Source organism: Rhinolophus sinicus, linkage group LG07 (assembly GCF_036562045.2).
Source record: "Rhinolophus sinicus isolate RSC01 linkage group LG07, ASM3656204v1, whole genome shotgun sequence".
In the NCBI taxonomy this organism is placed as follows: Eukaryota; Metazoa; Chordata; class Mammalia; order Chiroptera; family Rhinolophidae; genus Rhinolophus; species Rhinolophus sinicus.
This window is the reverse complement of record NC_133757.1, coordinates 81,142,007-81,170,005: the sequence shown is the minus strand read 5'-3', so window position 1 is coordinate 81,170,005 and position 27,999 is coordinate 81,142,007. Positions and strand designations below refer to the sequence as shown.

The following is a 27,999-nucleotide window of genomic DNA, read 5'->3' as shown; positions in this document are numbered from 1 at the left end:
TACCGTCTGGAGCAGACATGGGGATGACACATGGGAAACATGATAAAGAAATGGAGGGGGTAAAGGCTTTACTGAAAAACAAAGGCAGCTGAGTAGGGTGGAGAATATAAAATAAAGCATAATTCAACAAACACCTGGGAATCCACCCCACGCCCTGTTCGGTAGAATCTAAACATTAACTAGAGCACTTGCTTTGGATCTTTTTAGGTCTAAGTGACCAATGGGTTTGAAGACCCTGTGGGCTTATCCTAGTTCCTTTCGCCCCCACCCTGCTGAGGTTATTATCCCTTCCTGAATTTGGCATTCATCATTCTCATGTTTTAACATTTTTACTACTTGTATGTATGATTTTCACAAGACATTTCATTTTTCGCATTTTTAAAAGTTATACAAATGGTACGCCATAAAAATCATCCTGCATCTTGTGTGTTGCTCTTATTTTGGTTCTGTATGCTTATGTTTGTGAGTGCGTGCTGGACAATAAGCCTTTGAGATTTTTCTTGGTAGATAATCCTCCAACCTTCAAATCTGATGCTATAGGAAGATGTATTTTGTTTTAACTTGTGGCTTTGCCACAAAATACTAACGTAGTTACTATTTATTAAACTCTTGGTATGTTCCAGAGGTTTTATCCCTGAAACCCTTACAATAGCCTGCTGTTTCAGATCCTATCACCTTGGTAGTAGATGAAGATGGGTTTTGAGAGTGAGTGGCAATTTTACAATCATCGTTGCAGGTAAGAGATAGAGCCCAGGATCAAATCCATATTGTCCAGAATATAGGTGTCCAGATGTGTGCCCTAGTGTGTGTGGCCCAGGACACAGCCCCTCACGGAAGGGCTGAGCAATGTGAACAGATTCCCACTGCCCCTCCACATGAACACTGTGACAGGTGTCCCAAAGAGAGCTCCCTCCACCTCCTCCCCAGTCGATGGGAATTAAATCCCAACCCTTCACCCAAACCCCCACCCTAACCTCTGCCCAACCACTGCCTCCCCCAATCCCTGCTCTCCCCAACAGACCTCCTGGCTGCTTTTCAAACACACTGAGTTTGCTCCTACCTCAGGGCCTTTGCACACATCTATTCAAATCTTTTGCCTATTTTTTAATTGGGTTGTGTGTTTTATTGACCTGCGAGAGTTCTTTGTAGATGCTGGTACAAGTTCTTAGATTTATATTGTGCAAATATTTTCTCCTTGTCTGTGGCTCCTAGTGTGCCAACAATAATGTTACTATTAAGGTGGTATTATTACCATTATTATTAAGGGATATTGGTCCAACTCTGTAAGGGCCAGACCTCACCATGCTTTCAAAGAGCTTCTAGTTTTGGAGCGCACAGGTAACTGGTTCAAGGAGGTAATTGCATAAACTTTTTCACTGGAAGCGATAAATAGTAATCAGGGAATAGCAAGGGTCAGAATCTTTTATTGGAAAGATTTCTTGAGGCAGAGCAGATGAACTGAAACGTGATGACAGCTCACGGTCCACTGGCTTGCGGATACCCACGTTGCGCCCGGGAAATTTATATAGCCTACCACGCGTGCGCAGAGACCACCCCCGCTCTACCTTCATTCCCCCCCCCCACAACCAAGCCCGCTGCGCGCGCAGCCCCAGGACAACCCAACCGCCGCTAACGCTAACGGTCGACCCCGCCCCGCTGCGCGCGCATATACCCAAAAAGAGGCGGGGCCAGGAAGCGCGCCGCGTGAGCACGTGCGTGGGGCGGCGCGTGCGCAGAGGGCGCAGGCGAGAAGGCGGGAAAAGACGGGATGGAGCGACAGGGGGTACGTGGCGCTTGTTTCCTTCGCGCGGCGGCAGGCGGACAGGAAACGGCCGCGATCTCGGGCTTTCGCGGCGTACCCGAGGCCGGCTGCTTGTCTCCTGTCCTGTTATCGGGGCCACGCCTCGCCTGTCCGGGCCCTGATTTCCTGACTGACCGACTGGGCCCTGACTGATAGGCGGACGGTGTGACTGACGCGCTGACAGCACTGCCAGAAGCACAGACTTCCACGCATGGCGCGTGGCAGGAGCAGTGTTGAGAGGAGCTCAGACATCCATACACCGCACCCGTTTCTTTCCTTCTTCTTTCTCTCTTCCCTCTTTTCCTTCCTTGAAGGACTCAAGCCCACGCATACACCAGTTAGGAGCCCAGGCACCACAGCGCCCCTCGCGGAGTCCCTGCCCTCACGGCGGCCCCTCCAAGTTACTCCGCCTCTGCCCTGCGCTCCCTCACGCCACGGCTCCGACCTCCTGGTGCCCACCCCAGCTCTGCCCAACTCTTCTGTGGGTCCCTACCATGTCGCAGTGTCCCACGGAGGTGCCCAGGACGGGAGGAGGGGATCTGGCCACTTGTCACCCTCCCTCCTTCCGTCTCTCAAGTGCTGGCTGTGCCCACAGGTGCCCATGCCACACACAGAGTGCAAGGACCAAGAGCCACAGCCGTTGGGGGAGAGCAAGGAGCAACAGCTGGGCGAGGAGAGCTGCGAAGAGGAAGCTGGTCGGGGGCTAGCTAGGTGAGGAAGCCCCCGGCCCAATGGGTCTAAACAGGCCCCTGGGTCCTTCTCTTTAACCTGTTTCTTCCCCAAGACCCTACCATTGTGTGCTCTTGGCGCATTTGTTCCAGTGCTAGTTGAGCATCTTTCATGTGCCTGGCACGGGGCTCTGTGCTGGGGACACAGCAGTGAACTTACACTCTCTAGAGGAGACATTGTAAATTCAGAAATATATAGTCGTTAGTAGATGCTAAGTGGTATGGGGGGAAAACAAGGCAAGAGTGACAAGTAGCCAATTTAGATCAGAGGAGGGTCAGGGAATGCTTCATGGAGGAGGTGACAATTGAATTATACAGATAGGGAGAACTATGCTACAGGCAGAGGAACAGCAGCTGCGAAGGCTGGGAAGGAGGACTGTGCTGGAGCAGCGTGAGTAAGAGGGAGACAGTAAGAGATACAGTCAGACAGGTAATGGGACTTGGGATATTAATTACCCATGAAAAGGTTTGGAATAGAGGGCTGATGTGAAACGACTATAGCAGGGTGTGAACTACAGTATTAAAAGGCTCCCTCTGGCTGCTGTGTAGAGAATAGTTTGTTAGGGCAGGAGTGGAAGCTGGGAAACCAGTGAGGAGGCAATTGGAATGATCTAGGTGCAAGACGATTCTGACTTGACCCATGGTGGATCTATGGAGGTGATGAGAAGTGTTTAAATTCTGGATATATATTTAAGAAGCTAGAACTGACAGAAATTGCTAATGGATTAGATATTAGAGTGAAAGAAAGAGCAGTGTCAGGGATGACAAAAAAAGATTTTGTCTTGGACATTTATTAATTCACCATATATTTATTGAGGGTTGGCTTTGGCCAGACCAGACTGGGGTACAGCAGTGAACAGAATCCCTGCTCTCTTGGAACTGACTTTCTTTCACTAGTAATATGTATGTGCTTAACGTTCCTCCATGTCTTTTCATTTCTTGATAGCTCATTTCTTTTCAGCACTGAATAATATTCCATTTTATAGATGTACCACAGTTTATTTATCCATTCACCTATTGAAGGACATCTTGGTTGCTTCCAAATTTTGGTAGTTATAAATAACGCTGCTATAAACATTCATGTGCAGGTTTTTGTGTGGACCTAAGTTTTCCACTCCTTTGGGTAAATACCAAAAAGCACGATTGCTAGATCATATGGTAAGAGTATGTTTGTTTTGTTAAAAAACTGCCAAAGATGGCTGTACCATTTTACATTCCCGTCCCAGTTACTCCACATCCTCACCAGCATTTGGTGGTGTTAGTGTTTTGGATTTTCACCATTCTAATAGGTGGTATAGTGGTATCTCATTGTTGTGTTGATTTGCAGTTTCCTGTTGAGGTATTAAGTTGGAACATTTTTTTCTATGCTTATTTGCCATCTGTATTTGTTTTTGGTGGAGTGTCTGCTCAGATCTTTTGCCCATTTTTCAATCGCGTTGTTTTCTTACTGTTGTTAGAGTTCTTTGTATATTTTAGATATCAGTCTTTTATCAGATAATGTGTTTTACAAAGATTTGCTCCCAGTCTGTGGCTCGTCTTTTCATTTTCTTAACAGTATCTTTTGTAGAGCAGAAATTATTAATTTCAATGAAGTCCAATTTATCAATTTTTTTCTTTTGGTGTTATATCTAAGAAGTCATTACGAAACCTAAAGTCGCCTAGATTTGCTTCTATGTAATTGTCTAGGAATTTTATAGTTTTGTGTTTTACATTTAAATCTATGATCCATTTGAGTTAATTATTTTGAAAGTTGTAAGGTCTGTCTAGCTTCAGTTTTTTTGCATGTGGATGTCCAATTGTTCCAGCACCATTTGTTGAAAGGACTCTTCTTTATGCATTGAATTTTCTTTGCTTCTTTGCAAAGATCAGTTATCTATATATAGATGTGTGTGGGTCTATTTCTGGGCTCTCTTCTGTTCCATTAATCTATTGTCTGTTCTTTCCCCAGTAGCTTTATAGTAAGTCTTGGAGTAGGATAGCATCAGTCTTTTGATTTTGTTCTTCTTCAGTGTTGTGTTAGCTATTCTGAGTCTGTTGCCAAGCTGACTTTCTAAAAGAGAAATAGACAATTAAAAAAAAAGAAGAATGTGGTTTCAATGGGTGGCAAGTGCTGTGAGGAAAAAAAGCAGAGTAAGAAGCAACTAGAGTGACAGGGAGTTTAGAGTAGTTGAAGAAGATCTCTAAGGAGGTCACATGAGAAGGAGCAAGCCAGGAGGCATCTGGGGACCCAAACATGCCGGCAGAGTACAAAGTCCCTGAAGTAGAAATAAGCTGGGTGTGGTCACAAAATAATAAGGAGGCCAGTGTGTCAGGCATTGTGATTGACAGCAGGGATACCCAGGTTACACCAGACAGACACTCTCATACCCTCCCGGTGCTTCCATCTGAAGGGGAGAGAGATATTGAACAAGTATTGACATGGAAGAGATCAGGAAGTTGGGAGAACATTTCCCTTATGGGCAGCCAGCCCTGATGGGGAGCCAGGGACAGCGCCCTTGAAGAAGCAATGCTGAATCAGAAGGTGAGGACGAATGGGTGCTGAGTGGGTGTGGAGTGAAAGGAGGAGCTGAGAGAAGAGTTTATGCAAAGGCCCTGTGCTTGTTCAGGGAGCTGAAGGCAGCCAGTGCGGCTGAGGCGGGAAGGCTGGAGGGCTTGGCAGGGGCCAGGTCACAGGGAGTTTCGTTGGCTATGGACTTTATCCTGAGGACTCTTTTGGTAACAGCTTTATTGAGATATAATTCAGATACTATACAATTCACCCACTTAAAATGTACAATTCAGTTGTTTTTAGTATATTCACAGAGCTGTGCAACCATCACCACAGTCAACTTGATAACATTTCATCACCCCGAAAAAAAACCTTTGTACCCCTTAACCCCCAATCCCTGCATCCTCCCCAGCCCCTGGCAACCACTACAATGCTTCCTGTCTCTATGGATTTGCCTCTGCTAGAGATTCCATATCAATGCGTCATGTAGTTGTGTGGTCCTTTGTGACTGGCTTCTTTGACTGGGCAGTGTCCTCAGGGCTCATCTCTGTTGTAACAGGTATCAGAGCTTCATCCCTCTGTATAGCTGAGTAATATTCCATATTGTAGATCTACCACATGTTATTTATCTTGTCATCAGTTGATGAGCATTTGGATCGCTTCCCCTTTTTGGCCCTTGTGAGTAATGTTGCTATGAACATCCATGTATAAGTTTTGGTGTGGACATATGTTTTCATTTCTCTTTGGTAGACACCTAGGAGGGGACATGATGGATCAGAGAAAAGACATGCTCAAGTTCCTGTTATAAAAAGACACTGGCCACTTTGTGTAGAATGGGCGGGAGGGGTCATGAGTGGATGTAGGGGGATCAGGTGGGAGGCTCCTGGGGGGGTGGCATCTAGCAGGGCAGATGGAGAGAAGCTCTGTGTGTGTGTGGGGGGTGTCATTTAGTGAGGCATGAGGAAGGGCATGCATCCAGCGTGTCTCCTGGTTTGTGTGCTCACAAAACAGTGAGAAGGCTGGCATGTCAGGTGTTGTGATTGGCAGCAGGGATACCCGGATCCTGGTATGCTGTGGTCTGCTGGGGGTGGCTCCTACCAGCTCGCAAGAGCTAGTTCTACACATCTCCTCTCAACCTGGCATTTAGCGACTTCATATTGGTAACTTGAAATTGGCTATAGTGGGAGTCTTTGCACCATGGAAATCGACAATTAGGGTTTTCTTCTCCCTCTGCCCATCCAGGGAGCCAGTTGCTAAGTGCTGACCAGCACACCACTGGCTCCCCACTTTCTGGCTTCGGATGGTTTCCAGCAGGTGGTGATTTCACTGGAGCAGGTGGTGATTTCACTGGCAGAGGCGAAAGCACAAGTCCCATTTTGCCCTTGCTGAGCGGTGGCTGGAGACATGTACATGAACATGTCTGGGATACAGTGGGACTTTCTGACACAGAACTCAGGGTGGGCCAGGGGCTCGAGATGGCATTGTGGGAGTCACTGTTTCAGTGGCAGCTGTGAGGTGAATAAGCTCATCACCTGGGGAGAGAGTGAGAGGAGGCCAGGGCCCTGAGGACTCTAGGCCAAAAGCCAGCTTCCCCTTACCTCCCAGATTCCAGGCTACAGGGTGGGATGGTTTCCAAGTGTGTGCTATCAGGTGGAGACCAGAAAAAAAGAAGGAAATGACTAAAGTTGTTGTTTGATAATATCTTCCTGCAAATAGCATGTTTAGACCTGGATCTAAATGGTGAACAAACACAATTGCAAATCATTGTGAGGCTTCAAGGAGTCCCATAAGAGCTTTGGTTGAAAAACAGATGGATGAGAACCAGCGCAGCAGACACTCAGCAACATGATTAAAATATGAACATGTTTCAGGAGAGAAAAGCAGAGAGGACCGGCTCAGCGGCTTTGATTCAGACCTTCCTCCTTGCTGGCTGTACTTCAGCAAAACCTCTTTTTGTCCACACCGGAGATTCTGTTGTGTTCTTCTTTGAATGTTTGATTAGCTTGCCTGCCCTCCAGGGACTGCTGCCTGCGGTGGTCATAAGTGCTTGGCGGATTGTTTACTTGTATATCTGTTAGAGGCCACAGAGGGAGGGCCCCACCAGCGGGCGGTGCTGGCTCACACACCTGCCAATCACAGCTTTACCTGGAGCAAACAGATGGTCTCTTCGCTTAGACCCATTCACTCTGCAGTTCCCGGGGCCCCCTGCCAGCGTGGGTCCCGGCTCGGGAACTATGTCCTAATCCTCACAGCCGAATTAGGGACTCCTTAAAAGGACAGACCGTAATAGATGAGCATGGCGATGTGTTCAAAGCCCCCACTCTGATCCCCCACCACCCGAGCTGCTGTGTTGGGCCGACTTCCATTCCCTGGCCTCCATCCAGGGTTCGGCAACAGAAGCAGGCCCAGGGAAAGGGGGAAGCCAGCCGAGAGGACACCGTGCATTTTGTTTATTAAAGTTAATTGGTGACTGCAGGCCCAGGGAAGCCTCTGATTCATTAGCATCCTGATGAATATGCAGCTGCTGAGTATTAAGAAAAATGAAATGGAGAAGAGTAAATCCCCAAAGGAGAGGCTGGAAAAAATCAAGAGGCTCGCTGCAGACATCTGATGCAGGCCTTTGTCCCACAATGAAATTTGAATGAGCCGAATTTAAATGATTTTTCACCATTTGCATAGCTGCCTAGAAGACCCATTCCAGCCTCCTCCCCGGAGCCTGAGAAAGGAGCAGCTTTGAACCGTTAGCAGCTCAAGCAGGTTGTGAGCAATTACAGAAAAAGAAGCACCTGGTACCATCATTGATTTTCATTTCAGGAACCTTACACCGCCAGGTCAACAAGGCAACTGTGGGTCCAGGAGGCTTGTGAGTAGGAATGTTACACTCAGCTCCTCTCAGGATGTAGTTAGTTCACTTAGGTATTCAGCAAACGTTGGTGATACCTTTGGTTTGAGTAGAATGCTGTCCCCCTGGCCCAAGCCTACACAATGCCCTGGAGGGAACTGACACAAATAATCGGGGAGCATTATGAACAGTAGGCAAAGGTGCCATGTGGGTGCACTAGCGGAAGCTCTGAATGTTGCCTCATAAAATTGGCAGAAAGGGAAAGTCAATTCAGACAAAGGCTGATGGGTTTGGTGAAACTGGAAGGTTCCAAATTGCTGGGAGTGGAGCATGGAAAGAGAATAAGGCTGGAAAGAGGGTGGAGGCCCAGGGCCCTGGAAGGCCGTGGGTGCTGTGCTAGGGAATTTAGACTTGATCCTGTGGCTGGGGGTGGGGGGCTCTCGAAGGCTACGGAGCAGAAGTGGGACATTAGATTGCGTTCTACGGTCACTGGGGCCCGGGTGAGAAGTAATAGGCTTGGGGTCGCAAACGGTTAGATGAAGAGATGATAGATTTGAGAGAGATTAAAGAGGGAGAAATGAGAGGGTTTCGTGACAGGATATAGTAGGACAGGGACAAGCCAAGCTCCAGGCTAACTGCTGTTTCTGGCTTGGGAACCAGGTGGCTTTTGGTGTGGGGTGGGGGCAGGGGAGGGGAGGATGAAATCAGGTTGGGGGGGAAATGATCATGCTGGTGTGCAAATGTGAAAGAGTTTGAGATGCCTCTGGGGCAGCCAAGTAGAGAGGGCCCGGAGGGAGTCGGGTATGTTGTTGGGAGCCCAGCAGAGGTGTGGGGTGGGGGTGATGAGTTGCGGAGACGTGGAAGTGTGGATGGTAATGAACACCCTCAGTAGTCATTCACTCACTTGACGCACCTTTATTACTCCTACCATGAGGGGTAGGTACGGGGATATGAAGACAAATAAGGTGAGGCCCGGTCCAGCCCCCCTGGAGTCTAGAGGAGAGGCTGAGGTGCGGGAAGTGACACTAGAGGCCGGGTGTCTGTAACCCAGCCAGGGAAGACTCTCAAACGAGGCAGGACTCAGGTAGGGAAAGAGGCTGCCAGGACATTCCCAGCTGCACGGGTGCCTTTGGGGAACAACAGGCTGTGCATCGGACAGGTAGGGGGTTGGCAGGAAAGGCCAGCAGGTAGGATGTGTGGGAGGCCTGGCTGCAAAGCAATGGCGTGAATGAGGGTGTAAAGGGAAGAGGGTGAGGCTGAGGACGGAGCCTGGGGACACGGCATGTCAGGAATGGCAGGGAAGGTGGTCAACAGCACCATCTGCTGCCAAGAGTCAAGGGCGGTGTCTTCCAGGTGTCACTGGGGACCTTGCCAGTGGCTGCTGCATTTGAGAACTGATTGCAGTGGGCTGAGAAGCGAGTGGGAGGTGAGAAAATGCGTTCAGAAAGTGTTGGCATCTCTTTCCAGAACCTTGGTGGTGATGGGGAGTAAAGAGGGAGGTGGCTGGCTGAGGGAGGCCTGGTGTTTGAGGGGAGAGGGTGTGTTGTGTTTTTTAATGCAAGAGACTCAATGTGACATACAGGGTGGCGGGGGGAGGCAAAGGACCAGACAAAGGGGGAGGCCAAATATACAAGGTGAGATACGGGGGATGGGATTGGGAGCCCAGAACAGCTTGCCTGCATACTAAGCTGGGAGTTTGGAAAAGGAAGGGCAGTGTGGATACATTTATGGGGGGCGGTAAATGGGATTATTGGCCTGCACTGTATCTGCTGGGGGAGGGGAGGCAAGTATGGGGCCAGGGATGGGAGAATTATAAAGGTTTGGGATGGCTGATGGGAGGAATGAGAGAGGTGACCAGGGCACACACAGGATGCCCAGTGGCCCTGAGGACCCCACTGAGGACGGAGAGCTGGACTCTGTAGTGACCTTGTTCAGAGGGTCGTGATTTCCTCCAGTGTCACTCAGATTCCTGAGTGTGGGAAAAGAGACATGCTGTTGTGGAGAGCCAGGGCCTGGGGTTTTGGTAGGTGGATGTGACAGAATTGAAGGGCAAAGGGGCTAAGGTGAGGCCACTAGCCAGAGACTGAAGTTATGGAGCTCCGGGTTTAGAACAGGAGGGCAGTTGGTGCTTGAGGCCTTCGGGTCGTCAAAGCAGGAGTTCCTGAACCTATGCCCCCAGCGCCATCACCATCATACAAAGTATGGCTGTCCATTTATTTCTTTATTATTGGGGAATTTATTTATTTATATTTTATTGGGGAACAGTTTCTCCAAGGCCCATAAGCTCCAAGTCATTCAATCTAGTTGTGAAGGACGCAGCTCAACAAGTCCAGTCGCCGTTTTCAATCTTTAGTTGCAGGGGATGCAGCCCACCATCCCATGCGGGAATTGAACCAGCAACCTTGTTGTTGAGAGCTTGTGCTCTAACCAACTAAGCCATCTGGCTGAGCATGGCTGTCCTTTTAGAAACACTCTGGATGCACTGTGTTCTCCACATGCATCCAGACATTACAGAAATCTGAATGTTAAAATGTCAGTGTGTCCCACATCTGGTCTGAAATCTTCTCTGCCTCCCCTCCCCTTAGAAGAGTAATTGCAGGCTCAGAGGTCATAAATTCCTTAGTAAACCTTTGTCTCACAGCAAAACATCTTTTTACAAGAATGTTCATGGAGTCTTTAGTTGGTTTGTTGTTTTCTAGCTGATATAAATTTTTGCTGTAGAAATATCTGCCTGAATTGGAGATAATTTCCCATTTTAAAATTCATTGGACACAGCGTCTTGTGTTGGAGGCAGATGAACTTGCATGGAAAGCCAGAGGAGGAATAGATCTGACGGAAGGTGTCCTTCATTTAGTCAACAAACAGTGGAGGACTTACTATGTGCTGGATGCTGGGAATGTGGAGATCAATGGGACCGAGCCCTCTGGGGAGATAGGGACGTGAGCAGTGACAGAGATGGGCACGGGGAACCTGGATGGCTTCTCACAGGAGCCAGTGGTCTGGCTAGGTCTCATGGGTGTCAGAGAGCAGGGGCAAAGGCAGAGGCAAGAGGCAATCTGGCAAGGAATACATGAGAACCTGGACATAGCCATATCCTCGGGCCTGAGCACTTTTGTGCAGATGAGAGCTCTGGCCACCCAGGCTCGCATGTGCTGGCGTTTCACCGTGCTTGTATCCTCAGCCAAAAAGAAGAGCTCAGGCAGTCAGGAAAAGCCAAGAAAAATAGTTTTGTGAACATTCAGAAAACCAAGATGTGTTTTTCTAAGTAAAGCAGTGCCTGGCTCGCGGTCATGGCGACTTTAGGGTTGGGTGTGAACTGGTATGTTTAAGAACCGCGGTGGTGGCACCTCTGAGTCTCAGCGTTGGAAGGACCTCAGAGGGTGAGGGGGAAACTAAGGACCTAAGAGGAAGCAGGACATGGGCTGTGAATCAAGCCATTTGGGTGCCACACCCAGCTCTGCCATAGAATTGGCTGGTGACCCTGAGAAAGTGATCAGGCTGAGCCAGTGCCCTCAGCTATGAAGATGATGAGCGGACAGACCCCAAAGCCTTATCGTCAGGATGCAGTGACACAGTGCCTGGCAGATGGAAAGTGCTGACAGATCAGATAAAGCAGAGAAGCAGCAAAAAAAGAAAACATAGCTTACCTTAAACATTTTATCTTAATTGAAAACACCAGTGGGTCTGCTGATCAGATTGCAACTTTTGTTTCATATGCCTTGTTTATAATGAATTACCCGCAATTCCCAGTTTTGTTGTTAAAGACAAAAACTTACAGGCCGTGTCAAGCAATCTGTATGCAGAATCCTTCTAGATTTTTATGGTTTTTGCCCCAATCTATGGTTGTCTCCCCATACTTGATTTAATAGTTTTTCTTTTATTAGACTTAACCTTTATTCATTCAGTTTAGCTTTATTAGGCGGCTGTCACTTTTTTGCCATTTCACTGGTTAACACACTATTTAATTGAATTACATCATTATAGTCCTGTGTAGTGTGGGACAAACATAACTCTTTTCTTTGTGCATTTAAAAAATCTTTTAACATAAATAACTCTTGACAGGCCACCTCATGTGGTGGGAGTTATGCGGGTACATGAGCCCCAGGTGGACTGCAGGCTTCAGGCATCACCCAGGTTTAGAAAGGGATGGAAAGGGATGCCGCAGGTTGGTGATAGGAAGATCCAACTAAGAAAGCATTTATGATATATATAAATAGTATTATTGATGCTCATTTCAAAGCAAGTTGGTGTCATAAAATGACTGTGTGCTTCAGTCAGGCAGATCTTGTTGTGGAAACTTGGACAGATTTTGTGTGTGCCTCTGGGTCTGTTTTCTCAGTTATACAATGGGGATACCGTCCCTGCCTCTCAGGGTGGGTGTGTGAATGAAATAAGCAAGCGTTACCCACAGGAGACACACAATACTTGTTCTCCTCCCACCATCAAGCTGATTCAGATAGCTCTTCTGGGCAGAGTTTGGCACTGATCTTGGTTTCCTGTACTTTCAGAAGTCAGGTTTCTAGCCCCTCTATAGCCACCTCCAGTGCCAACCGCCAGCTGATGGTGTTGGAAGGGAAGTCAGGACCCTACTTTTCCTCTCTGGACTCGAGCATTGAGATCCTGAAGAAGAGGGCCCAGGAGCTGATTGAAAACATCAACGAGAGCAGGCAGAAGGACCACGCACTCATGACCAACTTCAGGGACAGCCTGAAGACCAAGGTGACAGATCCACACATGCACACACCCGCACTGTTCAAAGGGGGTGGGGTGTCCATAGGTAAAAGGTGAAAGGGGAGGAAATGAAACCTGGTGAGCGTGTTATGTTCCCAGCATGATGCCAGGCCATTTGCATATAGTACCTCATTTCACCTTAATCCTGTAGAGATTGGACGCACTTTATAGATGGGAAAAGTAAGGTTTAGAAATAATTTGCCTGAGTGAGAGTCAGAATGAGGGACCAAGGCACATCTGCCTTGACTGCCCAGCGCCCTTATTTCATACTAGGGCTAATGGCTATGGGAGTAGATTTGAGGCACAGCCTGCGTTAACGCAGCCATTTATCCTCCAAAGTCAAATAGTTTATGATGGGAAAGTAGGGGTCCCTCAACATGTCCGGGGCTTATGTCTAACAAAGCCTGATGTTATATTCAGGTCCAACGTTAATGGTTGTTCCTGATGCTTCTTCACAATGCACAACTGTGAGTGGAACATCTGTTGATGACAGGCTGACCATTTTTGTCCCCCCGCCACCCCTCCCCTCCCTACCAGTATACACCCTGGTACAGCATAGGAAATAGAGAAGTAGAGAAAAGTATAACATAGCAGAAAAAAACATAAAAACATTCCTATGATCCTGCCACCCCGAAGCCCCTTTGCTGCTTGTGTTTTTCTAGTCTCTGTTATATACTCACTTCCTAACCTGGTGGAACCCGTACTATATATATAATTTTGCAATCTTACCTTTAAAAAAAGCTTTCTTTTTAATCTAGGCAGTTTCACCCCCAATCACTGGAATTGTTTTTACCATTTTAATGTGATAAACTGCAGAAATCTTAGCCACTTAGAATACAAGTCTTGTGATGCCTCTGGTTCGATTGTCCAAGAACATGTCTCATTGTTTAAAAGGTTTCGGATCTGACAGAGAAGCTAGAGGAGAGGATGTATCAGCTTTATAATCACCACAACAAGATCATTCAGGACAAGCTTCAAGAGTTCAGTCAGAAAATGGCAAACATCAGCCATTTGGAAACAGAGCTCAAACAAGTGTGCCACACCGTGGAGACCGTGTACAAAGACCTGTGCGTCCAGCCGGAGGTAAGACTAACCCCTGCAGGGCTCGCTGCCTGAGGAGAGTTGTAGGGGCTAACAAGAAAGGAAATGTCCACAGAAACTAAGGATGTGACGAACACAGAAAACCACTAGGGGCTCCTGCCATCACTCTTGTGGCCCCGTGCTCCCCTGTAACGTGGTATGTTGGAGCTGAGAAGCTGGCCCGTTGTTATTTCCCACCGCTGTGTGGCCAGCTCTGTGGTGACAGAAAGGACAAAGTCCCCTCCGCCCACAGCCCTGAGCCCGGGGCAATGCCTAATGAGTTTACTGATTACAGCAGAGCCAAAGACGCAGACATCGGCCAGGTCACTGGGGATGGGAGGAAACTCCCGCCACATCTGATCACCTCACTGCCCCCAAATGTATTTGTTTTTCCTGTGACTGAAAGGACTTCTCAGGTAGTTCCAAGTAAATGTAACCCAACACTATGGGTCAGACATGCAGACTCTTTATTATTCTCTCTTCCCCCCTTTATTCTGCCCCAACTTCCAGCATAAGGCACTTATCCCCCAGATGGGAGGGTCAGAGGGCACACAGGGAACTCTTGCTGTGTGTGTGGGGTTTACTCGGTAAGACACCAGGTCTGTGGGTCTCACAGAGGTTGCTTCTGTGTCACTGTCCTTCCCTCTCCCTGCTCTGTCAAGAGAAGCTCCTGTTCCAAGGTAAGTGGAACCTGTTTCCATCTGAGAAAGTCGGTACAGAGTTCCACCTTCTTTTTAAGGAGCTCATCTGAGTGACTTCAGAAGGGAAATTTTGATATTGAAAAATCAGTCTCTCACCTCCCACCATAAAAACTGGCTCTACCTGCCACCTTTCTGAGTAAGCTCAGCTCCCAGCAGCTCCCCAGGAGGGGGCTCGGGACCCTCTGGGCTCCGGAACGACGTGTGCTCACTTGCCGGTGGTGAACGCCTGGATCCCTGTGATCGCCCTCCCGAGGATCAGAGCATGAATGTCGTGAGTGCCTGGACAGGATAGGCACACAGTCAGTTTGGATTCTTAACAGTTCACAACTTCCCTTTAAAGACAATCTTCATGTCCCCTCCCCAGGCTACTACTTTGGAAGAAGAACAGACCCACAAAGATGGCGAATGCTGACAGCTTCTGGGAGAGTCACCTCTTAGTGACATCCACCAAGAGAAGGCTCAGAGGCCACCATTCCGGCCACACTGAGAAAATTGTTTTTCAGTTCTGTAATGCATCTTGGAAAAAAAAAAAAAAAAGCTCCTTATGCTAGACCCAAAAGGCCGCAAGTCCAGCCACCACCATGGGTACAGCTTTGGTGACCCCCCACATGTGGCAAATTCACCCCACCCCAGCCCTGCATAGTTCATTAAATGTTTGATTTTCAATCCAGCTGTGCTTCCTTCCCATGGAGTTAGAGACCTCTGATGGACTCTAGAAACACATCAGTCCCTTTCTCACCCACAGGAGGTAAAGGAAAGCAAACATCACATAATCACTTGTCCCAGCTGAGGCTACCCGCTTCCTGAAGCCGTCACCCACATCCCACAGGGCAGAAGACAGAGGTTACTCCCTTTTATGGAACAAAATAATTCTGATTGCTTTCTAAAGTGCATACCTGACACTGTCCCTCCCCTTAGCCCCTTACCTTCTAAAACAATCTGAAGGTCCCCCTTGCTTAGCCTTGGGGTCGTTCCTGTCCCTGTGTCCCCCACCCCTCCCTTTTGCAGTTTGTAGAATGTCCCATTCAGAATAGCATTCAGAAGCTCTTTCACTGTCTCTGCCCAGGAAGCTCTTGCACCTGCCTCAAGGCCTAACTCCATTCCATTTTCCTCCTAAGAGACAAGCACCTGCCCCTCTATTTCTGCCTGGCTCACACTGGATTGTCCTTTCCCCCCCTTTTTAATTAACTTTTTCCATAACTGTCTTCCTGTGAGGCCAGGGGTTCTGGGCCCCATGCGAGTCACAACTAGTTGCCAGGCTCAAACACCAGTCTGCAAATGGTTTACCGTTTTTCTCTTAACATAACATGGAGTGGCGATGCTTGTGTGTACTCACTCCCTTGCATCAGCAGCTCACTGGGCATCGTGCCCCACTCGGGCTGCCCCAGGAGGCTGTCAGCAGGCTTGGTAACACCCCTCCCCCGAGCATCTGAAGGAAAGGCTGAAGAACGCCTCACCTCCTCGGCCCCAGTGTGAGCCATTCCAGAGGAGGGGTATAGGGTGGGACCTGTCCCAGGTCACACTGCCAGTGGGGACAGCCGGGAGGAGGGCTCCAGTCTGCTGGCTCCACCCCTCCTCCCTGTCCCTCTTCCCCAAACAGTGAGGCCAACTGACCCTCCCCCATTCTCCAAAGGATTCAGCTCCCACCTTCATAGGTGTTCACGGCCTCCAGATTCATGGCGTGCCTGATCACGTGATACTCATCAGAAATCCCATTCCCTCCCAGCATGTCTCGGGCCTGGCGGGCGACGTCTAGGGCCTTCCCACAGTTATTCCTCTTTAGCAGGGAGACCATTTCTGGGGTGGCCCTGGGAATGGCACAGACATATAACAAGCGCTGATTACAAAGAACTAACCCCGCTCCAGGCATCCAGGAACCCCGACACGCTGGGCAAACCAACCAGGGGAGGACTCCCTGCATTAGTCATAGCAGGAGACACCGAGTTCCCAAGAAGGGACAAGCCGGCAGGCCCTGGCCCGTCAAGGCCAAGAGGGAGAAAAGGGATGGGTCGCCAGGGGCCACCAGCAGGAAGGACCTTTCATCCCAGGGCCAGCCACCACCATGCCCAGGAGAAGCCTGGGGTCCTACCACAGCTGCCCTCCTCTTCCTCCCCCCACAAGCAGCCCTACTTGTCCTGATCCTTCAGGCGGCCAAGCTGCAGGCAGGCGTGAAGGCCCAGCGTGATCTCGGTGAGCATATCCGCCAGCTTCTTCTGAATCAGCTGGTTCCTGGCCAGCGGGACACCAAACTGGATCCTAGGCAGGCAAGGTTAGGGAAAGTTCAAGAGCAGATGCCCACCGGCCCAGGAAGCCTTCCCAGGCTGCCTCAGGCCCCACTGAGCTCACCAAGGCCCTATCATTGACTCAGCCTGTCACTGCTCAGAAGGACTTCCCTGGTCATTTCACAGAGCAGGGAACTTAGGTCTGGTGGGTGGGGTCCAGGGAGCCGCCAGTGAGGTAAAAGATGGAATGCGAGCCCGCCCGCAAGAGCTCTCAAGGTAGCCTCTGCTCACCTGTCCAGGGTATACTGCCGGGCTGTGTGCAAACAGAACTCAGCGGCTCCAAGCACGCCCCAGGCGATGCCATACCGGGCATTGTTTAGGCAGCCGAAGGGACCCTGTAAGATTGAGAGGGGGCCTCAGTCCCACCCAAGAGGAACTGAGAGGGTCTGTGCAGAACCAACTCTGCAGAAGGGGGACACCCCCTTCCTCAAGACATTCAAAGAGTCAGGGAGGCTGTTTCAATCACACAAGGCCCTGGTACCGAAGCTCATGTACAACAGGCCTTGCTCAGTGCAAGCTCACTCTTGGTTTGCACACAGGTCCACCCATCCTAGGATCTGGATTGGCTGCTCAAATCTAGGGCCTGACATAAGGAGACAGGAAGATGTGCATGTGCCAAAGGATTACGCTGGTTCAGGCCCATACGTGTCCTGGGCAGAGCCATTGTGAACAAGATAGTCACCAAAAAGGGGCAGTACACAGGGACTATGTCTGTCTGGTCTCTAGCTGGGACCCCAGCACAGGGCCTGCCCAAGAAAGGTAAACCAGCATGTGACCTGATATCAGTTCCCAAGATGGCTTCTGCTCACCGCCAGCCCAGAAGCCTTGGGCAGCACGTTCTCCTCTGGCACCTCCACACTGTCCATGACAATCATGCCCGTGGCTGAGGCCCGCAGAGAGAACTTGCCCTCGATCTTGGGGGCTGAGAGGCCCCGCATCCCCTTCTCCAGCAGGAAGCCCCGAATGCACTTATCTTCACACTGAGCCCACACTACAAACAGGTCGGCCACAGGCGAGTTGGTGATCCTGGGGATGGGACAGGCAGTGAGTCTGGCCGCTGCCCCTCTGCCCTTGCCCACCCACGCGAGGCACCCAGGCCCCTCACCAGGTCTTGGCCCCATTGAGGGTGTAGGTCCTGCTGGATGGGTTATGGCGGGCTCTGGTCTCCATGCTGCCAGGATCACTCCCGTGATTGGGCTCTGTGAGCCCAAAGCAGCCCAGGAGCTCCCCTTTGGCTGTACGCACAAGACATTGTTAAAAGGCTCCCTGACCCCATTCATGCCCTCAACTGAAAAGTGTCAGCCTCTCAACCAAGCCAGGCTAAGGCAGATCTGGCGCCACCCTCATGGCACTTCCAGGTGCTGGTGGAGGGACAAGTCCCGGCCCCCTCACCCTCCACCCCTGGGCCATAGTCATTATGCCATGAAGGGGTGGGGCCTCACAGGAGTCAGGAAGAAGTCAGCTAAACTGTCTTGAAGGGGAGTGAAAAGGGTTAAGCAAGAAGAGAAGCCCTGGCAGTGGGAAAAGGACATGCAAAGGCCCAGTGGTACATTTAGAGAATTCCAAGTAGCTAAGTCTGACTGGGGCAGAGCAGTCAAGAGAGTGGCCACAGATGAGGTTGAAAGGTCACCAGAGGCCTGCTCACGTGGGACCTCACGAACCCAGTCAAGAAATGAAGATTTTAAATGTTGGTCTAGGATCGGGGCGACAGAAAGCAAATGAAGAGGGAGATAGGGAGATGATGGTGGTAAAAAAGGGCCAGAGAGAGAGTCAAAAGAGACCTAGGAGGGGATGGTCAGGATCAGATGTGGGAGTGAGGCTCAGGCTCTGGCAAGGGATTCAGGTGGCCCCTGGTGCTATCCTTGAGGTGGGAACAGAAGGCAGGCTCAGGGGACAGCCCCACCCGAGTCCCAGACCACTGGGGGACTGTCTTCTACCAGGGTCCCCTGGCAGCAGGCAGCTGCTCACCCAGCAGGGGAAGGTACTTCTTCTGCTGCTCCTCGCTGCCATATGCGTAGATGGGGTGCATGACAAGGGAGGACTGGACACTCATCGCTGACCTGTAGCCGCTGTCCACGCGCTCCAGCTCCCGGGCCAGGAGCCCATAAGCCACTGATGAGACTCCAGCACAGCCATACCCTGGTGAGGGAGGTGCGGAGGGGAGATAGGGCAATGGGGGCCAAAACCGACCCAGCGGGGACCAGTGACTCCTGAGGCCCAAGAAACAAAGATAGAAAGGGGTGCCCAAGGAGGGGGCGTCCAGCTGACTCTATCTTGAAGATGTATTTGTTTCATCCCCAGTCAGAGGGACAAAAGCCTTGCTTTGCAGCCTGGGAAACCCAAACTCAGGGAAAGGAAGGGGCTTTCCAGCTCACAGCTGGGGCTGCAGAACGTGGAGAGAAACTTGACCCTACCTTTGATCGTGGGGCCCAAAACACCGAGTTCTCCCATCTCTGAGATGATCTCCCTGTGAAAAACTGCAAAGGGACAGAGGCCCAAGTTCAGGGCCAGCCCTGGCCCACTGGAGCCCCCACCTCAGCGACTGAGGAGGCAGAGGTGCTGTGTATGGTGGAGGTGCCCACCAGCCCGCCTGGGCACCTTCGTTGCGATTGGCCAGCAGAATGCGGGGCATGAGCCGTTCCTGGCAGTAGGTGCGGAAAGTGTCCCTGATGAGGATCTCATCTGTTGTCAGCTGCTCCTCCAGGACCAGCGGATCCCTCCAGTCAAACACTGGACGCAAGGCTGGGAGAGGGAGCAGGGACTCGACTCCGCCCAGCCCAATCGACCCCCGCACCCTCCTCTCCCAGAATCCTCCACTCCAATCCAGTTCCAGGATGACATGGGCTGCAAACAAAACTGGCAAGGTGGCCCTTGTTCGGGAAACCCACTGCCTCAGCGCATTCGGCCCTGGCCTCTCCGCCCCGGAAGCCCTCGGACTCTGGGACAAAGCCCACCCGGGGCAGACAGACAGTGGGGCAAGGGCCGCAGAAGCACGGCGTGACGAGAGGTCCTTACACTTGGCCGGTCGGCTCTGTGTCTTTCCGCCCTTCTCTGCAAACACAGGACGAGAAAATAAACCCGAGAAAGTCCCCGAGCCTCCAGTTCCACCCTCCCCATCCTACCCCCGACCCAGCACTGACCGGTCTGCGCCGCTGCCGAGCCCCAAGCGCGCAGGAAGCGCAGGCGGTGTCCGCCGCTCAGCAGCCGCAAGGAGACGCCTCTCAGAGCCATGAGGGCAGAGGTCCGGCGAGCGCAGCAGCCACGCCCGACCTGGAGGCGCGGAAGCATCAGAATGGAGCGGCACCCACCCGCAGCCAATGGCCCATTGCGCCCCTCGCCCCTTTTCGTCAGTCCCTACCAGGCGCCCCTCGGCTTCCCGCACAGGCCACAAAGCACCAGATGATGGCTTTTGACCTCGGGCGGAATGGGAGGGGCGGAGGCGGAAAGGAACTTCTCATTGGTTCGTCCTGGGACCTGACTCCAACACGGCTCGGGATTTTAAAAAGGCAATGGCAGGTTTTTGGATGAAAGCGGGCGCGCCCAGGCGTAGGCACGTTAGCTCCTTTAAGAAGGAGGACAGGAAAAGGGCAGAGGCGAGTGCGCCTACCCGATTGGCCCGCTGTATTCCGGCTCTGATTGGCCCAAAGAGGGGGCTCGGCCCACTCTTGGTTGGTCAGTTGCTGGAGACGTGTGCAAAGGGATTCTGGAATTAAACGAGGAAGCTAAGGCAGGAGGAAAATAAGTCCTGGAACTCAGGAGGCCAGACCTCGAGGTCTCCTCTAATGGGGTACTGTGTGTGTGAAGAGGAATTGGGCTCTAGAGGGCGACCTCAACCCAACCTGTCGGCTAGTCTGTCCCAGGAAGCACTGCAGCCGCGAGTGACTGTGTGACTTGGCGTGATTCCGAGTGCTATGTGATTCTGTGCATCTGTGTGTGTGATTGTGCTTGAGTGACTGTGTATCTGTATGTAGTGGGACTGACTATGCCTGGGCTGTTGACTGGGTGGTTTTGTGCCTGTGTAACTGTGGCTGGTTTTGAATGTCTGTGTGGCTGAATGTCTTTGTGGTTTCTTGTCTGTGATTGGAAGCTTGTGTAATTGTACTCTGTGTGGTACTGTGTGTATGACTCTGTGTTTTGGTGGTTTTCTCTCTAGGTGTGGCTGTTATCTTTGTGGTAATATTACTGGATATTTGTGTATGTGATTGTGTGTATCTATATGTGTCAATATGGTTTGGTCTATGTGCAGTTGTGTGTGATTGTGTGCCTGACTGTAACACATGCCTGAGTGAGTGGCTTTGCTCACCTAGGTCACTTTTAAGAGCATTTATGTGGTGTGCATTTGTCTGGGTGCATCATGCTTGACCATCTCTTTATCTGAAAGACACAGATCTACCATGACTGACCCATTCTCAGTGGGGAAAAGTAAGGCCCAGAAAGCAATACAGACTTGCTCAAGGTCACAGTGGGCCAGGTGCAGAGCAGCGACCAGGACCAGGATCGAAGCCTCCTGATTCCCAGGACAGGCCCCTGCCCACTCTGGAATACTTCTTTCCACACTGACACTCTGGATAGTTGTGTGTGTAGTGTGCTGTGCCTCACATTGTGACTGAGTGTGATAGCAGTAACTGTGGGATTGTGTCTGAATGTGATTACTGGCCTGTGAGTTCCCAAATGCCTGGGACCTGGATGTCCCTGGACTCTCCCACTTTCTAGGCCCTTTTTTGCCCTTAATATCCAAATAAAATGGTTTGAACCCTCTACCTCACACAGTATGGAGTCCATCACCACCTTGAAATGTCTGGGATTCTGCATAACTCATATTCTTCTGGACACCTTCCTCCTCCTGGAGCCTGTGGCCTCTCTCCTACTCCTTCCATTTCCCCAAAGCTCCCTGCCCTGGAGCTGTTGTGGGTGCTGCAGTTCTCTATGCTCAGGGGGTGTCAGAGGGTGATGACAGCATACACACTAGGAAACCCAAATCAAAGCTCCGGCCTGGCTGCCCTGTGAAATCCATCATTCCTACTGCCACATCATCCCAGCGGTCTTCTCTCCCAGCCAAATGCCTCTCTCTGGACACTTATCCTCTTGCTTCAGAGCCAAACATACCTGTTTAGTGCTTTACCCTAAACCAAGGAAATCTCTCCCCAAGAGAGAGACTGCTTTCCTCTCCAGGAAACCAGCCATTTTGCTTTATTTGAAGTGAAATTCACATAACATAAAATGAGCCATTTAAAATGTACAACTCAGTGGCAGTTAGTACATTCACAATGTTGTGCAACCACCTCCTCGATCCAGTCCCAGAACATTTCCATCACCCCCCAAAGGAGACCTTGTACCCATTAGCAGTCACTCCCCATTCCCTCCGTCCCCCAACCCATGGAAATCACTAACCTTTTTGCCTCTATGGCTTTGCCTATTCTGGATATTTCATATAAATAGAATCATATGTGACTTTTGTGACTGGCTTCTTTCACTTAGCATGTTTTTGAAGTTCATCCACGTTGTAATACATATTAGAACTTCATTCCTTTTTATGGCTGAGTAATAATATTCCATTGTGTGGATGGACTGTTTTGTTTATCCATTCATCTGATAATGGACATTTGGGTTGACTTCACCTATTGGCGATTGTGAGTAATGCTGCTGTGAACATGCATGTGCAAGTATTTGTTCGAGTCCCTGCTTTCCATTCTCTTGGGTAAATACCTAGGAGTGGAATTGCTGGATCATATGGTAACTCTATGTTTAACTTTGTGAAGAATCATCAAACCATTTTCCATGGTAGCTGCACCATTTTATATTCTGATCATCAGTGTACTAGGGTTCCAATTTTCCCACATCCTTGTCAACAAATGTTATTTTTTTTGCTTATAGCCATCCTGGTAGGTTTGTTGAGCTGGCTTTTGGTTTTTTTTTTAAGGTTTTATTGGGGAAGGGGAACAGGACTTTATTGGGGGAACAGTATGTACTTCCAGGACTTTTCCAACTCAAGTTGTTGTCCTTTCAATCTTAATTGTGGAGGGCGCAGCTCAGCTCCAGGTCCAGTTGCTGTTGCTAGTTGCAGGGGGCACAGCCCATCATCCACTGCGGGAGTCCAAGGGCAACCTTGTGGTTGAGAGCCCGCACTCCAACCAACTGAGCCATCTGGCACTAGCCCATATGGGAATCGAACCTGCAGCCTTCAGTGTTAGGAGCACGGAGCCACTGGGCTGGCCCTGTTGAGCTGGCTGTTACATGCTTTTTTGCACAGAATTTTTTGTCTTTTTTGTGTGATGCATTTGTGGTGCACCAACTCTATGTATCTGTGGTGATTTGTCTATGTTTGGGCGAGATTCTGTGCCTTTCCCTATCAGGCTGTCTAATTCCATGTTGGTATGTTGTCTATGTTTGACTGAGTGCGCCCCCTATGGTTGGACATTGATAGCTGTGCAAACGTCTGACTAAATAATTATATACTGACAGCGACAGGTGGCATGACTACGAAAGGTTGTAGGCTTTACATGGTGCTGTGTGTGATTGCGTCTGTGTCTGTGTTAGCTGTATACATCATTGTGTGATTGTGAATGGTTGTGTGCAGCCGGGTTTTATGCTTTTGTGTCTTAGGCACATCTGTGTTTGACAGGGTTGTGTGACTGCATTTTCTATAGTTTTGTAACAACATATCTAGGAATCTCCATGTGTGTTTGGTTGTAGCTAAACCATGTCAGTATTATTGTGTGATTGTGTGTGATTGGATAACTGTGTGTGATTTTGTCAGCACATGTCTATGTGATTATGAATTCTATGTCGGAGACATTGTGTGACTACATGGTATAACCAAATGGTATATGGTTGTTTTCCTGCCCGGGAATTGTGTTTCTGTGCCTGGTCTATGTGATGCACCAGTACAGAATTATTATATGTGTGGGACTACATGGTCTGTATGGCTGAGGGACCAGGAATTTATGTCACTATGTAATTGTATATTGTGTGTTTCTGACGATGAACTGTGTATCTGTGATGTGTGTCCATGTTGCCCCCACCCCAGTGGAGGTCCCTGGTGCAGCACCTTGGATCCTGCCCCCATGTGGTCCAGAAACCAGGCAGCAGCAAGACCCCCAGGGCAAGGGTTGATTCGAGTCTCCTGCAAGCCAGCTACTTCTTGTGGTCCCACCCAATGGTCCTCTCCCATCCAGGTGAGGGGATCAACTCCCCCTCCCCAGCCCTCATCACACTGCAGATGTAGTGTTGCCAGCCTCAACCTCCACACAGCCCTACTCCCTACAGTGCCCCCCCCAGAGGGTGTGGCTCCATGGTAGACAGTGGCAGCTAATTGGCAGGGGCTCCCCTGCCACTGGTCTCAGACCCTGAGAGTTCACAACCCAGGAAATTTCAAGCCAAGCTAATGTGAAGCCCCAGCCCCCAGCCCTGCCACTCGTCAGGGACAGAGCTTTGGCTGTTCTGGGCCCCCACCTGATAGCAGCCTCCAACGTCTGGGGTGTCTGATAATGCTTGTCCTGGCAGGGAGTTTGTGCCAAGTCCCGCCATCAGCATCGTTGCTTCTGTTTTTGGGGGAGGGGAGGGCTGCAAGGCCTCCGTGAAGGGAAAGGGGGTCTCAAAGCCCCTCCCCAGAATCCCCATTCTGCCTGTCACCCCTTTTACAGGAAGGTAATTGAGAACAGGCCCCCAAGACTCTCCTTCTTTGGGGATGCAGTACCTTACTTTATCCAATGCCTAAACCCCCAAACCTGAGCCCCCAGCCCCCAAACATCTGACTGAGCTTTGGATACAGGTCAGTCTTTAAAGCTCTGCCCCAAATAGGCCAAGGTAAGTTCTGTTCCCCAGAAACAGTGACCATCCCCACCCCTCCACCCCCATCCCCCCCGCCTTGCCTGACCCTTATCAGGGGCTGCAGCCAATCATCTGAGGGCAGAGAGGAGCCCTCCAAGCGGCCATCGGAGCCTCAGAGCCCACGAGGCCACCGAGGGAGAGGTGGTCTGAGGGCTAGGGTGGGCACCAGCCAGCCATGGCTGCAGCTGAGACCACCTTGCCTTCCATCAGTACACTGACTGCCCTAGGCCCCTTCCCGGACACACAGGAAGACTTCCTCAAGGTGAGGTCATGCAGGATCTAGGTGGCTGGCTGGGGTCCTAGGCTACGGTCATAGAATTTAGGGGTCTGGTCTGCATTTTGCCCTGGAATCCAGAGACCTGGCCTTGGCTGGGGGTCCTCAGCCCAGTCCAAGGGTCTGAAGTGGTCTAAAGGCTTATTTTTGAAGCTTAGAGCTGAACACTTTGGGGGTCTAGGCTCAGTGAGACAACCCCAGATATCAGGGAAAAAGAGCAAAGGTGTCTAGGTGACACCCAGGAATTAATCTTGGGAATTAATCTTCTTGGCATACTGGGAAGCAGTGGGAAATTCTGGGGGGAAACTGAGGCAAGGCTGGGCCACCCCAGCCTTGCATTCTTGGCTCTGCCACCCCTTCCCCCATGCCTGAGTGCAGCTCCAGATAATGTATGTCTTATCTCCCGTTGCCAGCCAGACGCGATGGACCTCTGTCCCCGAAGCTGGAGGGGGGACAGGGGCAGTGTGAGGGAGTGGGACAGACATCACAGACAAGCACGCAAGACCCCTTTCCAGAGCCTCTGGCCAGCGTGCTCCCATCAGGGCATCAGGACCCTCCGTCTCGGAGGAGGGTACCCTGGTGACCCCTGAAGCCTTACGCTGCGGCTCCTTCCCTTAGTGGTGGCGCTCTGAGGAGGTGCAGGACTTGGGGCCGGGTCCCCCAGACCCCATCGGGCCGCCCCTCTATGTGAAGGCAGAGTTGGAGGATGTGCCTGGGGAGGACGAAGAGGACAAGAGGGACGCGACCACTGCCTGGGACCTGGATCTCTTCCTCACCAACCTGCCATGCGCAGAGCCGGGCGGTGCGCCCCAGACCTGCGCTCTGGCGCCCGGCGAGTGTCCGGGGGTGCAATACCCACCGCCGCCCGAGACTCTGGGCGCGTACACGGGTGGCCCAGGGCTGGTGGCTGGGCACTTGGGTCCCGAGGAGCACCCGGGCTGGGCGCGCCCGGCCCCACGAGCCCCAGCCCCTGACGCCTTCGTGATCCCAGCCCTGGTCCCGGCCCACGAGCCCAAGGCGCTGCCACTGCAGCCGGGGTACCTTGGGCCGGGTGCAGGCTCCTCCAGCAGCTACTTCCCGCGGACCGGGCTTTCAATGCCTGCGGCGCCGGGCGCCCCCTATGGGCTGCTGTCCGGGTACCCCGCGCTGTACCCGGCGCCACAGTACCAAGGGCACTTCCAGCTCTTCCGCGGACTTCCCACGCCTGCGCCTGGCCCCACCGCGTCCCCCTCCTTCCTGAGTTGTCTGGGACCCGGAACGACGAGCGCGGGACTCGGTGGAAACGCAGGAGACCCAGGAGAGACTGCGGAGGCCGCGCCATCCAAGCGCAGCCGGCGCTCCTGGGCACGCAAAAGGCAGGCGGCGCACACGTGCACGTATCCGGGCTGCGGCAAGAGCTACACCAAGAGCTCGCACCTGAAGGCTCATCTACGCACGCACACTGGTGAGGCAACAGGGCTAGAGGCGGGGACTCCGGAGCCGAGCGTGGCCTGGGATCCCGCAACCAAGAGCATGGGTCTGGGCAGAGGGAGCTGGGAACGAGCATGGACCCTCCCGAGCTGGGAGGGCTAGAGGACTGAGTAGCAGTGGTGCGAGAGGCGGGTTGGGAAAGAGGGAGGACCTGAAAAACCTGAGGAGCGTTTCAGAGAACAGACGGTTAAGACCTGGGCCAGGGTTGAGGAGCAGAAAGCCTGGCGAGCAGCGTAGGGTACCGGGCCAGATGAGGGACTGAGGGGAGGGGCCAAGCTTGGAATGCCAGGGGCGGGGCCAAAGACACTGGGTTCAGGTTTGTGGCAAGCGGATTCTGGGCTCAGGGGCCGAACTAGGAGTAAAAAGTGTTAGGTTGGCATGGAGGAGGAGCCAGAGTGTAGGGGGCGTGGCTGGGGCTCAGGGGGTGAGATACAGGGGCAGAGTCAGTTTCAGTGCCCAGAGAACAGAGGAGTAGGGTCTCAAGGACCCTGAAGACAGAGAGGGGGGCCGTGGAATAGAGGCGGGGAGGAGAAAGGGTGAGGCCTATGCTTAAGGATCCGAATAAAGGGTGGTGCCAGGTGTACAGACCTGTCCAGGGACTCAGGAGAAGGTCCAGGCCTAGCAGGGGGACAGCATAATAACTGCGGACAGGGCCTGGAACACCAGGTGGGTTTCGAGGCTCAAGGGTCAAAGCCAGAGGCAGGGTAGGGCAGCAGCTGAAGGGTCCCCTGGTGCAAAGGAGAGGCTGGACCACCGGGGGCAGGATCAAAGGGTGAGGGTGGGACGACTTTAGGACGCTGGAGCGGGGTACCAGAGCACAGGAAGTGGGACCAGTGGTGTAGGGGATGCAATTTGGGTCCAGGAGGTGAGAATAAGCATGGGTCTAAATGCAGGTACAGAAAAAGAGTTGGGGTCGCAGAGGGCCAGACTTTGGTGCACTCCCCTGAGAGTGGGCGCCTCCTTAAATTGCATTCACACCCTAGGCGCCTCACTTGCCTTACCCTAGTCCAGTCCTAGGCTGAACAAAAGGAGTGCGGCCAGATGCAGTGGCGGTCAGGGAGCTGTGTGGGACAGGCAATGGCGCTGACAACTTCCTCACCTTCCAGGGGAGAAGCCTTATGCCTGCACGTGGGAAGGCTGCGGCTGGAGATTCGCACGCTCCGACGAGCTGACCCGCCACTACCGAAAACACACCGGACAGCGCCCCTTCCGCTGCCAGCTCTGCCCGCGCGCTTTTTCGCGCTCGGATCACCTGGCCTTGCACATGAAGCGTCACCTTTGAGCCCCTCCCCAGCACTTGGACCTTCCCAGGGACGGAACAAGAATGGAGCCACGCAGGGTGGTTTTCCCTCGAATGGACCCTCTCCCAGTCTCGTGGCCCCACAGATCCACGAAAGATCAAGGGCTGGCCTATAGACAGACCTGGGGGAGCCTCCAACGGAAGCTCTTACATGTCCTTAGGCACAGGGAGCCACAGAGACTTCCTACAGACGCAGACCCAAAGAAACAGAGCCCCAAATAAATGGACTCAGATGGACACTCAGACACTGGGACAGGAGACAGACCCTCAGAAAGCTGGACCCTCTGACCAGCTCACAGGAGGCCCTGGACAGCGGGAGGGGTTGTGGGGTGAAGCTTCTCAGAGACCCTGGGTCTAGAAGGGGTCTTCACACCTTGACTTCTGAAGCTCTGCATAGAGGCTGGCATCTGCTGTGAATGGTTATGGGTCCTGTAAAACTGCCCTCCTAGATAAAGCTTCGGTGTTGGCCTGA

At 51.7% G+C, this 27,999-nt stretch overlaps 3 protein-coding genes across 3 annotated transcripts; 2 read left to right on the top strand and 1 right to left on the bottom strand.

Annotated features, from left to right (window-relative positions):
- The first annotated feature begins 1,658 nt into the window (after positions 1-1,658).
- SYCE2 (synaptonemal complex central element protein 2) lies at positions 1,659-15,037 on the top strand. Its single transcript, XM_019746224.2, has 5 exons — positions 1,659-1,783; positions 2,397-2,512; positions 12,368-12,578; positions 13,485-13,673; positions 14,736-15,037. The coding sequence occupies exons 1-5, from the start codon at positions 1,769-1,771 to the stop codon at positions 14,781-14,783; spliced, it is 579 nt and encodes a 192-aa protein (XP_019601783.1). The 5' UTR covers positions 1,659-1,768; the 3' UTR covers positions 14,784-15,037.
- Positions 14,121-20,148, bottom strand: GCDH (glutaryl-CoA dehydrogenase). Its single transcript, XM_019746223.2, has 12 exons — positions 20,012-20,148; positions 19,794-19,923; positions 19,669-19,704; positions 19,252-19,395; positions 19,068-19,130; positions 18,622-18,792; positions 17,759-17,888; positions 17,463-17,679; positions 16,885-16,988; positions 16,502-16,627; positions 16,019-16,179; positions 14,121-14,650 (listed from the first exon to the last, which is right to left on the bottom strand). Exons 2-12 carry the CDS (start codon positions 19,882-19,884, stop codon positions 14,577-14,579), a joined length of 1,317 nt encoding a protein of 438 aa, XP_019601782.1. The 5' UTR covers positions 19,885-19,923; positions 20,012-20,148; the 3' UTR covers positions 14,121-14,576.
- Positions 20,132-27,999, top strand: KLF1 (KLF transcription factor 1). The gene is made up of 5 exons (XM_019746197.2): positions 20,132-20,440; positions 23,681-23,828; positions 24,539-24,745; positions 25,376-26,201; positions 27,334-27,999. Exons 3-5 carry the CDS (start codon positions 24,659-24,661, stop codon positions 27,507-27,509), a joined length of 1,089 nt encoding a protein of 362 aa, XP_019601756.1. The 5' UTR covers positions 20,132-20,440; positions 23,681-23,828; positions 24,539-24,658; the 3' UTR covers positions 27,510-27,999.

What these genes read in the sequence shown, in the direction of transcription:
- SYCE2 (XM_019746224.2), top strand. An exon ending in GCTGGTCGGGGGCTAGCTAG is followed by an intron (nt 2,513 to 12,367) that starts GTGAGGAAGCCC and finishes CTGTACTTTCAG; the next exon opens with AAGTCAGGTTTCTAGCCCCT. An exon ending in GGGACAGCCTGAAGACCAAG is followed by an intron (nt 12,579 to 13,484) that starts GTGACAGATCCA and finishes ATTGTTTAAAAG; the next exon opens with GTTTCGGATCTGACAGAGAA.
- KLF1 (XM_019746197.2), top strand. Translation starts at nt 24,659, where the DNA reads ATGGCTGCAGCTGAGACCACCTTGCCTTCCATCAGTACACTGACTGCC. An exon ending in CACAGGAAGACTTCCTCAAG is followed by an intron (nt 24,746 to 25,375) that starts GTGAGGTCATGC and finishes TCCTTCCCTTAG; the next exon opens with TGGTGGCGCTCTGAGGAGGT. An exon ending in TCATCTACGCACGCACACTG is followed by an intron (nt 26,202 to 27,333) that starts GTGAGGCAACAG and finishes CTCACCTTCCAG; the next exon opens with GGGAGAAGCCTTATGCCTGC.
- GCDH (XM_019746223.2), bottom strand. Translation starts at nt 19,884, where the DNA reads ATGGCTCTGAGAGGCGTCTCCTTGCGGCTGCTGAGCGGCGGACACCGC. An exon ending in CTCGGCAGCGGCGCAGACCG is followed by an intron (nt 19,705 to 19,793) that starts GTCAGTGCTGGG and finishes CTGTGTTTGCAG; the next exon opens with AGAAGGGCGGAAAGACACAG. An exon ending in GAAGTACCTTCCCCTGCTGG is followed by an intron (nt 17,889 to 18,621) that starts GTGAGCAGCTGC and finishes TTGTGCGTACAG; the next exon opens with CCAAAGGGGAGCTCCTGGGC.